We start from the raw sequence: 15,000 nt of genomic DNA, 5'->3' as shown, positions 1-15,000 counted from the left end.
TGCATAAGTTGGATGTAAGAGCTATTGGTCTATAGCTTTTAACCTCTGTTTTATCCTTGCCAGGCTTTCCTATAGGGACTACCACAGAGTGTTTCCACATTCCAGGCAACTTCCCTTGCTCCCATATCTTGTTATACAATGTTAAAACATCACTCTTAGCCACATCTGATAGCTGCTCTATCATTTTGTAACACACCTCATCTTTCCCTGGTGAAGTACTCTTAACTCCTATTAAAGCTCTTTTCAACTCAAATAATGAGAAATTTGTGTCAATTGCACATTCATTTGTGACTTTCCTCCCCAATATGCCTTTATTTTCCTCAATCACCTTTGCTCTCCACTCTAATTCTTCACTGGATAAGTTTTTTGTGCTATGTACCTTAACAAATGCCCTAGCCAGTACTTCTGCCTTTTCTGCATTAGTTACTGCTTCAATGTCATTTTCTCTTATTACTGGTAATGCTAAATCCCTTCTAATGCCTCCCATTGTCCTTATCATTCCCCAAACCTCACTAACCTTGATTTCAGACCCAATGTTGCTACAAAAATCTCTCCAGTATTTTCTTTTTGCCTCATGAATGACCCTTTTAGCATTGGCCTGTGCTTTTTTATATTCAATTAATTTATTGAATGTGTGATTTGATTTAATTACCTTAAAAGCCTTATTCCTTGCCTTAACTGCTTCTTTACACTTTTCCGACCACCATGGAACCATTTTCTTTTTCCTCTTCCCAATAGATTTGCCTATAGTCTCCTCTGCTGATTCATACATTATGCCAGTAATCATTGAGTTTAATTCTTCAACATCATTTCCTGAATATGACATAATCTCCAACTTTCCACTTGCTACCTTACTATAATGTTCCCAGTTGACCTCTTTCATTTTCCATCTTGGGAACCAGTTATCTTCTAAATATACACTTTGGTCAACCATCTTTGTCAAAATAGGGTAATGATCACTTCCCAAACTATTCTCGTTAAAAACCTCCCATTGACTTCTCCCTGCTATATGTTCTGACACTATAGTCAGATCTATAGCTGACTCTGTTCCTCTGCCTACATCAAATCTTGTTCCTCTTCCATCATTCAAACATACTAGATTGTGCTCATCCATATATTCCTCAATAATCCTCCCATTTTCATCTGTTCTTATACTGCCCCAGAGTGAGCTGTGTGCATTAAAATCTCCACATATTATTACTTTACCACTTCCCCTTTCCCATATACTTTCTAGCATGTCTTTTGTTAACTTTTGACAGGGGTTATAAAAATTAGCTATTTTAATTTTAGTTCTATTAACCCATATTTCAACAATAACCACTTCAATCTGTACATCATTGTTTATAGCCCTAAAATTAATACCTTGTTGGATGAATGTAGCCACTCCACCCCCTGTAACAGTACTTCTATCCTTACGTACAGCCGAGTACCCATAAATTATAAAATCAAGAGAGGGTTTTAGCCAAGTTTCCTGAACACAAATGACGTTAGGTTTAACAGTTAGCTCTTCAATAAAAGACTTTAATTCTTGTCCATTAGAGATTAAACTCCTGGCGTTCCATTGCAAAATGGATACACCCATCAGGATCCACCGCCACTTGATGACTGACTCTCTAATACCTCTGTTCTAAGCATTTCATTAATTGACTCAGTTGTTAGTCCCTCTTCACCTAGATACTTCTCTGCTGCTTTTAAGATGATCTTAATTCTCGCTGTTCTACTGTCTGTTTGTGCTGTGCAGTTAATGACTTCCACCATAAATGCAATAAATGTCTTCTTTTCTACAATCAGAGTATTTTCATTTACTTTACAACATTTATGAACAATGTTTTGGGCTGGATTTTGGATCACAGGTACTAGACCTTCCCTTGTGCCTAAATTATTCCTTGTTTTACCGTCAACTTTTTTGATGGCTTCAGCATATGTAATTTTTTCTTTCACTCTCACATTTTGGACTTGAACTGCTCTTTTGTGTGCTTCACACCCCTTATACGCAGCACTATGTTCTCCCCCACAATTACAGCATTTAATTTTGATCCCTTCAGCACATTTACCATATTCATGATCCCCCCCACACTTAGCACAACGGGCCTTAGCCCTACACGCTACAGCAATATGACCAAAACGTCGGCATTTAAAACATCTTGTCGGTGGGGGGATGTATGGTCTCACTACATAACTAACACACCCAATTCTAATCCGTTCAGGTAGTTTATCCTCATCTAAGGCCAACATAACAGACAAACTTGGTCTTTTAACACCATCTTTAGTGTATGGCAGCCGTTTGACGTTGTTTACACGAACTCCTCTTATATTTACCTTAATCTCCTCTTCAGTCACATCAGTTGGTATTCCAGATTCACAGCCTTCCCCAGCAGTGTATTACACTTCATTAAAGATTGTTGTTGATCTCTGTTTTTGCAAACAATTAACAAATTTCCATCTCTTAGAGTTTTGACTGTATATACCTCTCCTACTATCTTGTATACAGCTTCACTGATCTTTAAAGGATTCAACGTACACAGTGTTTGAAATCGAATTATCACTTTTATTTCACTTTCATTACCCTCATCTCCTTTGTTTCCATTGGCTCTCCTTTTTTTTTTGTCTCACCTCCTGCCAACCTCCATCATTTGAATTCGGTCCATTAGAAATAATTGAAGCTTCATCACCTTCCATTTCATCTACATCGTTCTCGTATTCTCTTCCTGCATTCACCTCCCTTCCTATCCATCCCGGATCACTCCTCAGCCCTCCTGGCTCTCTCGACGGATCTGGGGCATGCTTCTCCATTCCCCCCACTCCCTCCGGGAAACCTCTCAGACACTTGCACTTCCGCTAGTGACATCACAAGACCGGCAAATCCGTGGCCACAGAACAGCAGAATATGAACGCAATGCACAAAGTCTTTCGTTAAGCGTAGAAAAAACATAAACACATGACTTAATGTATTAAGATGCTATTAAAATATCAAATTAAATATACAGTTTAAATATACAGTTATTTTAATGAATATGTGTATAGTATTTTCCTCACATACCGCAAAATGTGGCATAATGGACTAAGGTGATAAAGTCCAAACTCAATATGCTTCTCTGCTTTGTTAAAATACAAAACTTTATGTACAGGCACGAAGGTGAGCCCAGAATAAACGCAACCAGAAAGTTTCGCGTTAAGCATTTTTCCATATAGAATAAACTGTCTACTACTCGTTTATATCGCTGTCTTTTCCATTAAGCTACATAATGTGTTTTATTTATAATATTTATAATGCTTTTCTATAGGAGGAATACGTTTAATGTACAATTTAACGCACTGCGTTCTGTACTTGTCTGCTTGCCTGTACGGAGCTGGGGTCTCATTTATAAAACTATGCGTAGGATCTTTACTAAAAGTTTACGTGCGCCCAAAACCAAAAAATGGCGTACGCCAAAAAATATTCCGATTTATAAAACCGTGCGTACGCACACCTGTAAGCAATGTTCCCTTTATAAATCACAGATCACCCGCAGATGTGCGTACGTGAACCAGCCTCATATCCCGCCCTGTACACGCCCATTTTTAACCATAAATAGTCAATGCAAATCACCTCATGATTGCTGATCAGCATGTAAATGAGAGTGGAATCCCATATATACCTGGAAAACTGGCATGCGACCCGCCAATTAATTAATCCAAGAAAGTGAAAACGTGCATTTCTGTTAGCCTAATTTTAATAATGGCGACAGGTGAGAAAAGAGGAAAAAAACGTAATTTCTCAGATACTGAGATTGAAACACTTGTAGGGGAGGTGGAGGCTCGGAAAACTGTGTTATTTGGTGGCCACAGCAGTGGGGTCACTAATAAAAAGAAGCAGTGCGAGTGGCAAAGTATTGCTTCTGCCGTCAATTGTGTCAGTGGGACAGAACGGACAGTTGCAGAATTAAAGAAAAAATGGTCCGACCTGAAGGTATACAAATATTTTTTTTTACCAACATATTACATTTGTGTTTTATTAGGCTATATACCTATATAAATAGCAATATTGATTTTCAAAAAGTTTTATTTACATGTGCTTACAGTATGCAAAATATGTGAAATAAAGATTCTCATTCATTCAAGGTGGAGGCAAAGAGAAAACTGTCCTCCCACCGCCAGAGCGTGGCTGCAACTGGTGGGGGCCCATGTACAGCTGATCTCACATCAGTGGACAGCAAAATCGCGGCTATAATTGGGGAGGTCAGCGTGTGTGGTATTGTGTCGGAAAAGGAGGGAGACACTGACGTGACTGAAACCACAGAGGAGCAAGGTTAAACCGATTTTTAATCATTAACGCTGTACATTTGAGTGTGTGGGGTGATAAATGGATAAATGTTGCCAATTGTTTGTCCTCCAGTCCTTCCGGAGTCTGAAGCTGTAAATGAACAGGAGGTTCAGGGTGAGGGGTTCTCAGATGCAGATGCACAGCGTCCGGCTCAAAGCAGTGCCCCTTCTGCGTCTGGCACGTCCAAAAGTGGTCGGGTACTCACTGACGCAGTCCTGCAGTTACAGCGAGAGACAATAAACGCTGTCAACAGGGTTGCAGATGAGCTACGGCAGATGAGAGAAGTGATGCAAGAAATTGCACAATCATTAAAAGATGCAGTTAAAACATGAACCTTGAGTTTTGTCTTTCTTTACAAACGCCGCATGACATCCTCACGGATTCTTGCACCTCGTTGATATCCCTCTTGTCGGCCAGGGGGCTGTGGCTCGGGGTCGTAATGCTGGGGTAGAGGGAGATCAGGAGGGAGAGGAATACCGTTTCTCAGTGCTATATTGTGCAAAACACCACACGCCCTGACAATCTTGCACACTTTTGCTGGATGGTATAAAAGTCTGCCACCCGAGGCATCCAGAGCACGCCATCTGCATTTCAGGATGCCGATGGCACGCTCCACAACTGCGCGGGCACGAGAGTGGACCTCGTTATAATGAGTTTCCTCTGCGCTCTGCGGGTTTAAAAATGGGGTGAGGAGCCAGCGTCTCAGGGGGTAGCCACTGTCGCCTGCAGGTTATAATTATATTAAAAACAATTGTTACAGTTTCTACTTTTTAATATTGTTAAACTCACCAAGAAGCCAGCCATCACGTACTGCGCCTGCATTTAGTCTGTTCCCTACACTGCTATGTGTCAAGATAAAGGAATCATGTGTTGAACCAGGCCAGCGTGCCACAATGTTTGTGAGGGTCATGTTGGAGTCACATATGATTTGCACATTAATAGAATGCACATGCTTTCTATTAACATAAGCAAATTCATTTTCAGATGGTGCCCTTATAGCAACATGAGTGCAGTCAATTGCGCCGATTACATTTGGGAAACCAGACATTGCTGCAAATTGCGTTTTAATTTCGGCCTGTTCTCGCACAGTGTAGGGGAACCTGATGTATCGACTAACCATATTAAGTATACCATTTAAAACGACAGATATTATGGCACTCAGGGACGGCTGTGATATACCAGACCTATAGGGTGAGATGATAGATTCCAATAGAATTATTTCATATACAAAAAGGTCTTAGAGACAAATTTGAGGATTACTTATAGTTTTTTTATATTATTAATTTACCGGTCTGCCAATTCCCGCTGGAAACAGCCGGTTGCCAAGAACCCCAGAGTGGTGAGGACTTGTATTTGGACTGGGATGGCATGGTTCCGGCGTGTTGCCCTCTCTAATACTGGACCCAATTCAGCACATAGATCCAAGAACACAGCTCTAGGGAATCTAAATCGGCTTATTAGCCAGTCATCATCATGGGCCAGGAAATCATCATGGTCCCTGAAAACTCGTTCTCTCCTTATTCTGCCATTAGCGTAATCCTCCAACAGTGCCAGGAGTGCCATCATGAAGCATTACATACCCGGGTCACCGGAGAATTTATATGTTTCTAGCAAATAGACTGATCGTTAACACCTTGACAAAATCACTTAATTAATTTGTGGGCGAAAATTTAAGACGAAAATGTTATAGTGAACACATGCTTCTTGACGGTTTTGTAATGAACACCGTAATAGTTAGGACCGATGATGAGTAGCGATTGTGCTTCATGACTGTATTTGCAGACTTTGACATTTTATGATATAGGCTATGTACATTAAGGAAAATATTTCCTTTTTACACTGTGTTCTGCAGTTCTCTAATAAAAGGGTATTTCATGCTATTCTGTAGGCTATCACATGTATCGCGCCATGTCCTCCTGTGCTCCCGTTGTGGACAATGTGACTGTAAGGCAGCGCTGATTATTATTTTATTTTACTTTTAATACATTTTGAATTACGTTTGGATTTTACTAGATGTATATAGCCTAAAACAATCGGCACAAATAACACTGTTGGATTTAATCTTCATGATAATGTGGATATAACGTATGAAATGGAGTGAAAATTAAATGTCATTCATTCTTATAATCGTTCTTCTCACATTTATTTTCTACAATCTAACTTCAGTTCACGACCTCACCATCGGTGTCGCCAATTCCCTTTGTCTCCAGAATGTGCGTACGCACGGCTCAAAGTTTGCTTAAAGGTGCGCACATTCTCCCGTCAAGTTTGTTTTTTATAGATCACAACCTTTGCGTGGGAACTGGCGTACGTACGTTCCCAGCCCCGTTTTGTGCGTACGCACGCTTTATAAATGAGGCCCCTGATCCTTTTAAAATCACTTAATGCATTTCACAATGCACGTTCATATTTGCTGGTCTGTATATACGTTGAGTCAACAACACGACATATAGGCTAGGCTTACTGAATAGTCTTTATCATCTTAGTCTGTTATTAGACCACATTAAGCGTTTTGCTGTATGGGAGGACAAAGTTTGCCCATTGTGTTCATAGCCATCTGCTTGCCTTGTAGTACATTAAATAATAACTATATATCGAATTTGGTATTTTAATTTAACTTAAACGTATCTTTATACATTATGCCATATTAAGTGTTTGTTTTTTCTACAGGAGGAAAACGCTTAACGAAAGACTTTGTGCATTGCGTTCATATTCTGCTGTTCTGTGGCCACGGATTTGCCGGTCTTGTCTTTTTTTTGCAGGACCCTGTAAATTATAGTAGTAGGCCTACTAATTTAGTTTTAATCGTTTAATCACCAGCACAGCGTCTTGTCTCCATTGGCAACACATGCACGATTTGTGTTGATTGCAAGTGACGTCACAGGTAGCGGAGAGTGCAAGTAGCGATTGCAAGTGACATTGTAATTTAGTTTCTTTTTTCTTGTCTTCGCCACCTGGTTACTGTTGTAAAATGATGAGAGATTCAAACAAAAATGATCAATAAATAGAACAAAATTAAAAAAAAAGACTGCAAGTGATGTCGCTAGCGGAAGTGCAAGTGTCTGAAAGACAGTGCAAGTCTGCAGCCAGACCCTTGTCAGCCTAAGACACACCTGTGCAATAATCATGCTGTCTAATCAGCATCTTGATATGCCACACCTGTGTAGTGGATGGATTATTTTGGTAAAGGAGAAGTGCTCACTAAAACAGATTTAGAAAGATTTGTGAACATAGAAAAAGTTTTAGATCTTTGAGTTCAGCTCATGAAAAATGGGGGCAAAACTAAAAGTGTTATATTTAAAATTTGATTCAGTATAAGTTCCTCTGTGTTCCAGGTGATCCAATGCTATATGTATAGCTGTGACGATTGCATCCTCTGTGGATCTTAATTGCTCTGTATGCAAATTGATGTGGGTTAAAGCAGGAGGGAGGCTAGTTTTAATATGCCTCAGCACCAGTCGCTCAAAGCACTTCATAACAATTGGAGTGAGAGCATCAAGTCTATAATTGCTCATACTCTGTGCATTAGACTTTTTTGGGCACTGGTATGATAGTGGCTGATTTGAGGCATGGTGGAACAATAGCCTGTGCAAGGGACCGATTAAAAATGTTGGTGAACAGAAGCGAGTTTGGACACCTTGCCAGAGTCACCATCCAGGCCAGTAGCCTTCCTCGGGATCACAGTTTTTAATTATTATAAGAACGGATTGGAGCACTATACTGTTTTATGTAAAGGTGTTGACAATGGCAGCGCTGGCTAACCATAGACTGTAAAAAATATGGACAAAGCGTCTGTGACGTCACCCATAGACTTTCTGAAGAACGGTTTTGAAGCCGTTTATGGGGGGTATGGGATGCGCCATCTTGGAAAACCTTGGGAAATCCTAACCCCGCCCACCTTCTGACGCAGCACGCTTCACTCAGCTCGCTCTGCAAATTCGGTTATCTCTGTGTATATTTTAGGCAACGAAATATGTAATAAAACACCATACTAACTATTTTCGTTTTCATTAAAAGAAATCTTAAACATTATAGCCACACAAATGTGGTTCAGGCAACGCATATTGATTATATTCAACTACACATAACGTTTGCCTATTTATGAAAAAACAAAATATAAAACACAAACCTGCCTCTTTTCATAATGGGTCACACTTAGCTTCCTCCCGCCCGAAAACGGGCGAAGCCTTAAAATTGTACTTTACTTTTTCCCAGGATAACCAATCAAATATATTTTTGTTCTATAATGTTTTCTGATTATTATTTAGAATTTTTAGATTTTTTTATGATACTTTGCATTAATTATATAATTTTTATGAGCTATTTTTTCCATTAGAATTAATATATAAATTTTTATTTTATATTTATTTAAAAAAAAAAATTCAATAAATGCAGCATTTCACATCAAAATAGAGTGCCAGCCTAAAAAAAATGTTCCAGGAGAAGAACTTCATCTAGTGGCTTTAAAAAATAGCCACTTTTGTGTAATGTCCTGTACCAGCCTGTAGGCTGTCTATAGCTTCCTATATATCCTATATAGAAAGGCTTTTTGATTCCTTTTGTTGTTTTAGACATGATTTCTCTATCTTATTCGTTTTTTTTATTTAGATATACATTTAGATATTCTAAAAGATGATTACTTTATTTTCTTAACAAAAATGTTTAGATAAGTATCAGGTTTTGCATTATGATTAGAATCAAACTATAGCGTTTGGTTAGAAAGGGAACACAATGTGTGTGTGTGTGTGTGTGTGTGTATGTGTGAGTGAATGTGTGTGTGTGTGTGTGTGTATGTGTGAGTGAATGTGTGTGTGTGTGTGTGTGTGTGTGTGTTGCATTTGAGCGAGAGTCTCTTTTTGTATTTTTTATTTATTTATTTTTGCATATTCTCAAAATTTGCTGTTGCAGTCTTACCAGTCTCTCTCTTTCTCTCTCTCTTTCTCTCTCTCTCTCTCTCTCTCTCTGTGTGTGTGTGTGTGTGTGCATTTGAGCAAGTTTTTTTTTTTCATTTATTGATTTTATGTGGAATATTCTACAAATTTGCTGTTGCAGTCGCCAGTTTATCTGTGTGTGTGTGTGTGTGTTTGTGTGCGTGGGTGTGTGTGTGTGGGGGGGGGGGATCTTATTTGCACTCTTGATGTTCTAGAGTGTCACCCCTTCATTGCTGTACACTTTTTTTCAGCACAGTTGCTGATCTGTAGCTTGTACCACCAAAAGTTTCTCTGAGTTTTCCTATTTTTTCGTATTTCCCATTCATTTCCTATGTCGCCCGTTTTCGGGCGGGAGGAAGCTAAGTGTGACTTTTTTTTTTACGACCCTTTAACATATCAGAATCATCTCCTTGATTTTTTTGTGTGTTCATATAGGTAATACAACAAAAGTCACCAAGTTTCATCCCCATCCGATGAAGCAAAAAAATTAAACATTTCAAAACGTTCAAGTTTTCGCCCGTTTTCGGGCGAAGAAGCCCAGAGGGTTAAATATAATATAAAAATATTAAACATTTTATGGTCCAGGCAATATGTGCATTTGTACTAAACAACAGATTTTGCAGTAAACAAGGGAAGAGGGAAGTCGTGGCCTAATGGTTAGAGAGTCGGACTCCCAATCGAAGGGTTGTGAGTTCGAGTCCCGGGCCGGCAGGAATTGTGGGTGGGGGGAGTGCATGTACAGTTCTCTCTCCACCTTCAATACCACGACTTAGGTCAGTGTTGCCAGACGTACGATAATTATCGTATTTGTACGATAATTTTCACCTCTGTACGATGTACGATCAATAATGAAAAAAATCCCGTAATGTATGATAATCTCAGAATTTTATGAAAATTGAAATGGTGGTAGTTGCAGTCATAGGGCTTCTTTACTCATACACGAAATCGGCTCATTACAGACACTCTAAATGCATTCGTGTGCACCTCAGAGTGTGTTAAGAATGCTGGAGGGTGCCCTGCTTTAAAGCCATCGAGCACTAGTTGCGGTCCATGACAGAAAGAACCCCTTCAACATCTGGCAACACGCAGGATTCCGATGACAGCGGCTCAGATGTGGAGTTAACTGCACCACGCAGAAACAGCTAAATTCCTTCTTAACTGGATGCGACAAAGCAAGTGTTAAAATCATTTAAATACGTTTTAATATGCGCCACGCCCGAGACAGTCACTGAAAATAATGGGATAGTATTTTGTCTCACTGCTTCCGTCCAACAATACGCCTTATCTATTGTGGTAATTTGCAGGTCGTGTCGAAATGTTGTTGGTTTAGAATAGATAAATAACTCTTTTGACTCGTGTACGATAATTTTCTTCCAAATACGATAATTTTGAACTTCTGGTACGATACTTGGGCATTTCCAATCTGGCAACACTGACTTAGGTGCCCTTGAGCAAGGCATCGAACCCCCAACTGCTCCCCGGGCGCCGCAGCATAAATGGCTGCCCACTGCTCCGGGTGTGTGCTCACAGTGTGTGTGTGTGTGTGTTCAATGCTCTGTGTGTGTGCATTTCGGATGGGTTAAATGCAGAGCACAAATTCTGAGTATGGGTCACCATACTTGGCTGAATGTCACTTCACTCTCTCACAACATTACAGATCATCTTTGTTGTATTAAAATTTAAAATGACAAAACTCAACCCAGTCTCTTTTTGTTAAATTTCAGTTTTATCAATATTAGCCATTATAAAAGTATAAGTAAAAGGTATAAGAAGCTATACAAATAAAGCAAACTATTCACATACAAAGTCAGCGCTCTAGTCTAACCATACATCGGTAAAGTTAATTAGCTTATAAAGTTATGAAACTTCCCCTCAGCCAAAACGATTGCCCAGGGAAAAAATTATAGATTTACGAGACCAAAAATCGCCCATTAGATATACACAAGATGAATTATATCTCATGTTTAACCACTACAGAGACGCCAGAGTCCGCGGCTTTGGCGGCAAACTTTAGAAGGTCTAGCCGAGGAAAGACTGCTTCAGGCGGGGTACATGAACGCCGAGCGCCCGGTCATCGCTGGATCAACTGGATAAAATTTTCATAAATCTTTAAATAAACCACAGATTTGAGCTTTAAACAACTACATTCTCGCCTGAAAACCACTTAAAACTACATTTCATGATACAGAAACAGTAGTATTATATGTCAACTGTATTAAAAAATTGCGCTTTTTGTTGTCATTCTCCGTGGCGCTGCCTTGTCAGCTGTCAATCAAGCTGTCACTCAAAGTTAACCACACCCTTATTGTCATATATTTTATATCTAAATACGATCTAAACTAACGAGTTAGAAAAAAAATCACCCCCCTCACAGTTGTCAGGCACTCGGAAGCTATCGAAAAATACAATAAAAGTCCATGGGACCAACTTGTAAAAACATGAATTTATGCTGTGAAAACGGACATTTTAACATGGGGGCTATGGACATTTGCTCCCTTTTGGGACCTTCCCCTGGCGGATTTTCGATGTATTGCAGTTTTTCGCACTTCCGGGTAGGCTTCATTTTTCAGATCAGAATGTTGCCGCTTGTGGCTAACTGGCTCAAGGACTCCTCTCTGTGCCAATCACAACAGGCTTGGCCAGCTGACCAATCAGAGCAGAGTATGCTTATGGTAGGGAGGGGTTTGCTCCAAACTTGCTTGGAACGAATCGTTTAGAAATCACTGGCAAATGACTCTAATATTAAAATGTATATTGTGAGAAAATTACTGTTTTCTGTCCTTAGATGCATTTAAATCTGCTGTAGGGGACTCCAACACAATATTAAAATACCATATGATCTGCCTTTTTAAAAGTAGCCCAATTCTGCCGGAAACCGTGAACATGGAAACACTGGGCATTGCTGGATGATGCAGACATTCTGGCAGCCCTTCACACTGTCCTCTATGGAACAGCTGATCCTCTGTTACAACCTGGATTGAGTTTGACACTTCAAGCTAGTTGAGTGAGTCTGTGCCAAAACTCAAGGAGAAAGCGAGTCCATTAGAGATTTCTCATTCACGGTGCAAGCTCTGTAAACCTTCATTGACAGAAGACAGTCATTGACAGTCTACATGGTATCATTAGGTTCTGTCATTCAGAAACATGGCTTTTCATACCACTGCTATACTGATGACACTCAACTCTACCTCTCATTCCATCCTGATGATCCGACGGTAGCTATTCACATCTCAGCTTGTCTAACAGACATTTCTTCCTGGATGAAGGACCATCACCTTCAACTCAACCTTACCAAGACAGAACTGCTTGTGATTCCAGCAAACCCATCGTTTCATCACAATTTCACCATCAAGTTAGGCACATCAACCATAACTCCTTCAAAAACAGCTAGAAGCCTTGGAGTTATGATTGATGATCAGCTGACTTTCTCAGACCACATTGCTAAAACTGTCCGATCCTGCAGATTTGCTTTATTCAACATCAAGAAGATCAAGCCCTTTCTTTGGGATCATGCTGCACAACTCCTTGTTCAAGCTCTTGTTCTGTCCAGGCTGGACTATTGCAATGCGCTCTTGGCAGGTCTTCCAGCCAGTTCTATCAAACCTTTACAATTAATCCAGAACGCGGCAGCAATATTAATTTTTAATGAGCCAAAAAGAATACACGTCACACCTCTGTTTATCAATTTGCACTGGTTACCAATAGCTGCTCGCATAAAATTCAAGGCATTGATGTTTGCCTACAAAACCACCACTGGCTCTGCACCCATTTACCTAAATTTGTTACTTCAGACTTATGTGCCTCTAGAAGCTTGCGTTCTGCAAGTGAACGTCGCTTGATTGTTCATCCCAAAGAAGCACAAAGTCACTTTTACGGACTTTTAAATTAAATGTTCCTCCTGGTGGAATGACCTCCCCAACTCAATCCCAGCAGCTGAGTCCTTAGCCATCTTCAAGAATCGGCTTAAAACACATCTCTTCCATCTTTATTTGACCGTCCAACTTTAAAACTCACTATTCTAATTCTATTTTATCAGTTTTTAATGTAAAAAAACAAAACAACAACTCTTGGCCCTCTAAATACTCTCAACACTTACACTGTTAGTTTTCTAACTGCTTGTTTTCTTAAAGAAAAAAGGTCTCTAACAATATCTTTCCCTATTCTTTTTCTATTATATCTACATGTTTTATTTTTATTTATTGTAAAATGTTCCTGTAGCTCAAGTTGTAAAGCATTGTGTTAGCAGCGCAAGGTTGTGGGTTCGATCCCCAGAGAACACATGTAAGGGAAAAATGTTACCCTGAATGCACTGTAAGTCAATTTGAATAAAAGCGTCTGCTAAATGCATAAATGTATTATATAAATAGCCTAAAAAAAACCTTGCTATGTGTATTTGCGTTAACTGAGACTTCGAAGCTCTTTTGCAGGTTTTGATTGCTTCTATTGTCTTCAGTTTTTCAGTGGTCAGCACAGTGTCTGGGTTATCCTGACCTCAGCTTGTCTACACTGAGGCGGACACTCAGGACTGGGTGCAGTGTTACAGCGGAAAAAACAAGGTATGGAAGAAGTCATAGCTTATGGCTAGAGATCTGGAGCTCTGTGCAGATGATGACACCGTGACACTGTTCTCCTAATGAATGTTGACACAGTCTGTTTGTTAAAAGCGCTATATAAATGAAGATGGCTTGACACAGAATAGCATATGCTGCTCATATTCTCCAGAACGGCACTACAGTGATGTGGAGAGACACAGAGGAGATGAACTGTGGAATAAACTCCTTATTTTTGATTTCTTCTCACACAAACAGTATTATCGTCACATCATAACGTTACGGTTGAACCACTGATGGCAGATGGACTATTCTGAAGATGCTTTTCATACTTTCCTGGACCTTGACGCTGTTATTTATCTAGCAGTCTATGGGACAGTCTCAAGACTCCAGGTGTTCATCCAGAATATATGTGTTCTGAAGACTTCTACCGCTTTGAAACGACATGGGAGTAAGTGATTAATGACAAAATTGTGATTTTGTGGTGGAGTATCCCTTTAAATACTTTCCTCTGCCTAGAACAGTTAACCTGAACACTATTGTTCATGTAGGAGCCGTTTATATTCACCCTTTAGGTTCATTTATCCTCTTGGGGAGCACGTCACTGGGAGTCAGGTATATTTACAGCGGTGGTAATTACAGTAGTTAGGGATTGTGTGGACCGCTGCACTTTATTCATCAGCACTGGGTCAAGTACCATTTATTGTAAAATACCTTTATAATAAACAGGAACACCACCCAGAGAGAGATAATGCCTGGACTTAGGTTGAGAACATCATGCCATCCACACCGAGGCTTGTAGGACGGCCTTCACATGAACGGTACACACGAACAACACCTTTCTGTCTAATGACTACAAATGATACTTTATTTGGTAATTTCATAAAACATCTGTCCACACATCATGAAATTACAGAGTAAAATATGAGCATATATGAGTATATGTATAGTATGTGAGTGTAATTCAGCAAGTAGAGATGAAACAGATAGGGACGTACGTGTCCATAAACTGATCATGTGAGGAGATCTGGGCACACGTGTGTATGATCAGGACGTTACTATAGAAGCTCTGTGAGATCACGTCTCATGCTGGTGTAGCAGAACAGAGATCACTTAAACATGAACAGAACTGTGTGGAGCCCAGTCTTTCTGCTTCACAGCGTTCACAGACCCCGAGCTTCACTTCTTGATCACTTCTTCTTTCAGTTTCTCTGCC

The 15,000-nt window shown here is 39.8% G+C and overlaps 1 protein-coding gene across 2 annotated transcripts in view; it reads right to left on the bottom strand.

Moving 5' to 3' along the window:
- Positions 1-14,939: 14,939 nt before the first annotated feature.
- The window catches only part of cfap36 (cilia and flagella associated protein 36), a 13,167-nt gene continuing 13,106 nt past the window's right edge, over positions 14,940-15,000 (bottom strand). For both annotated transcript variants that reach the window (XM_059565586.1, XM_059565587.1), the window contains exon 10: positions 14,940-15,000. This exon is cut by the window's right edge and continues 47 nt beyond it. In XM_059565586.1, coding sequence (XP_059421569.1) covers positions 14,964-15,000 — 37 coding nt within the window. In that variant the 3' untranslated portion in view covers positions 14,940-14,963.

The sequence above is a fragment of the Carassius carassius genome, chromosome 14 (genome assembly GCF_963082965.1).
Source record: "Carassius carassius chromosome 14, fCarCar2.1, whole genome shotgun sequence".
In the NCBI taxonomy this organism is placed as follows: domain Eukaryota; kingdom Metazoa; phylum Chordata; class Actinopteri; order Cypriniformes; family Cyprinidae; genus Carassius; species Carassius carassius.
The sequence above is the reverse complement of the archived record's forward strand: the minus strand, read 5'-3'. Positions and strand labels throughout refer to the sequence as shown.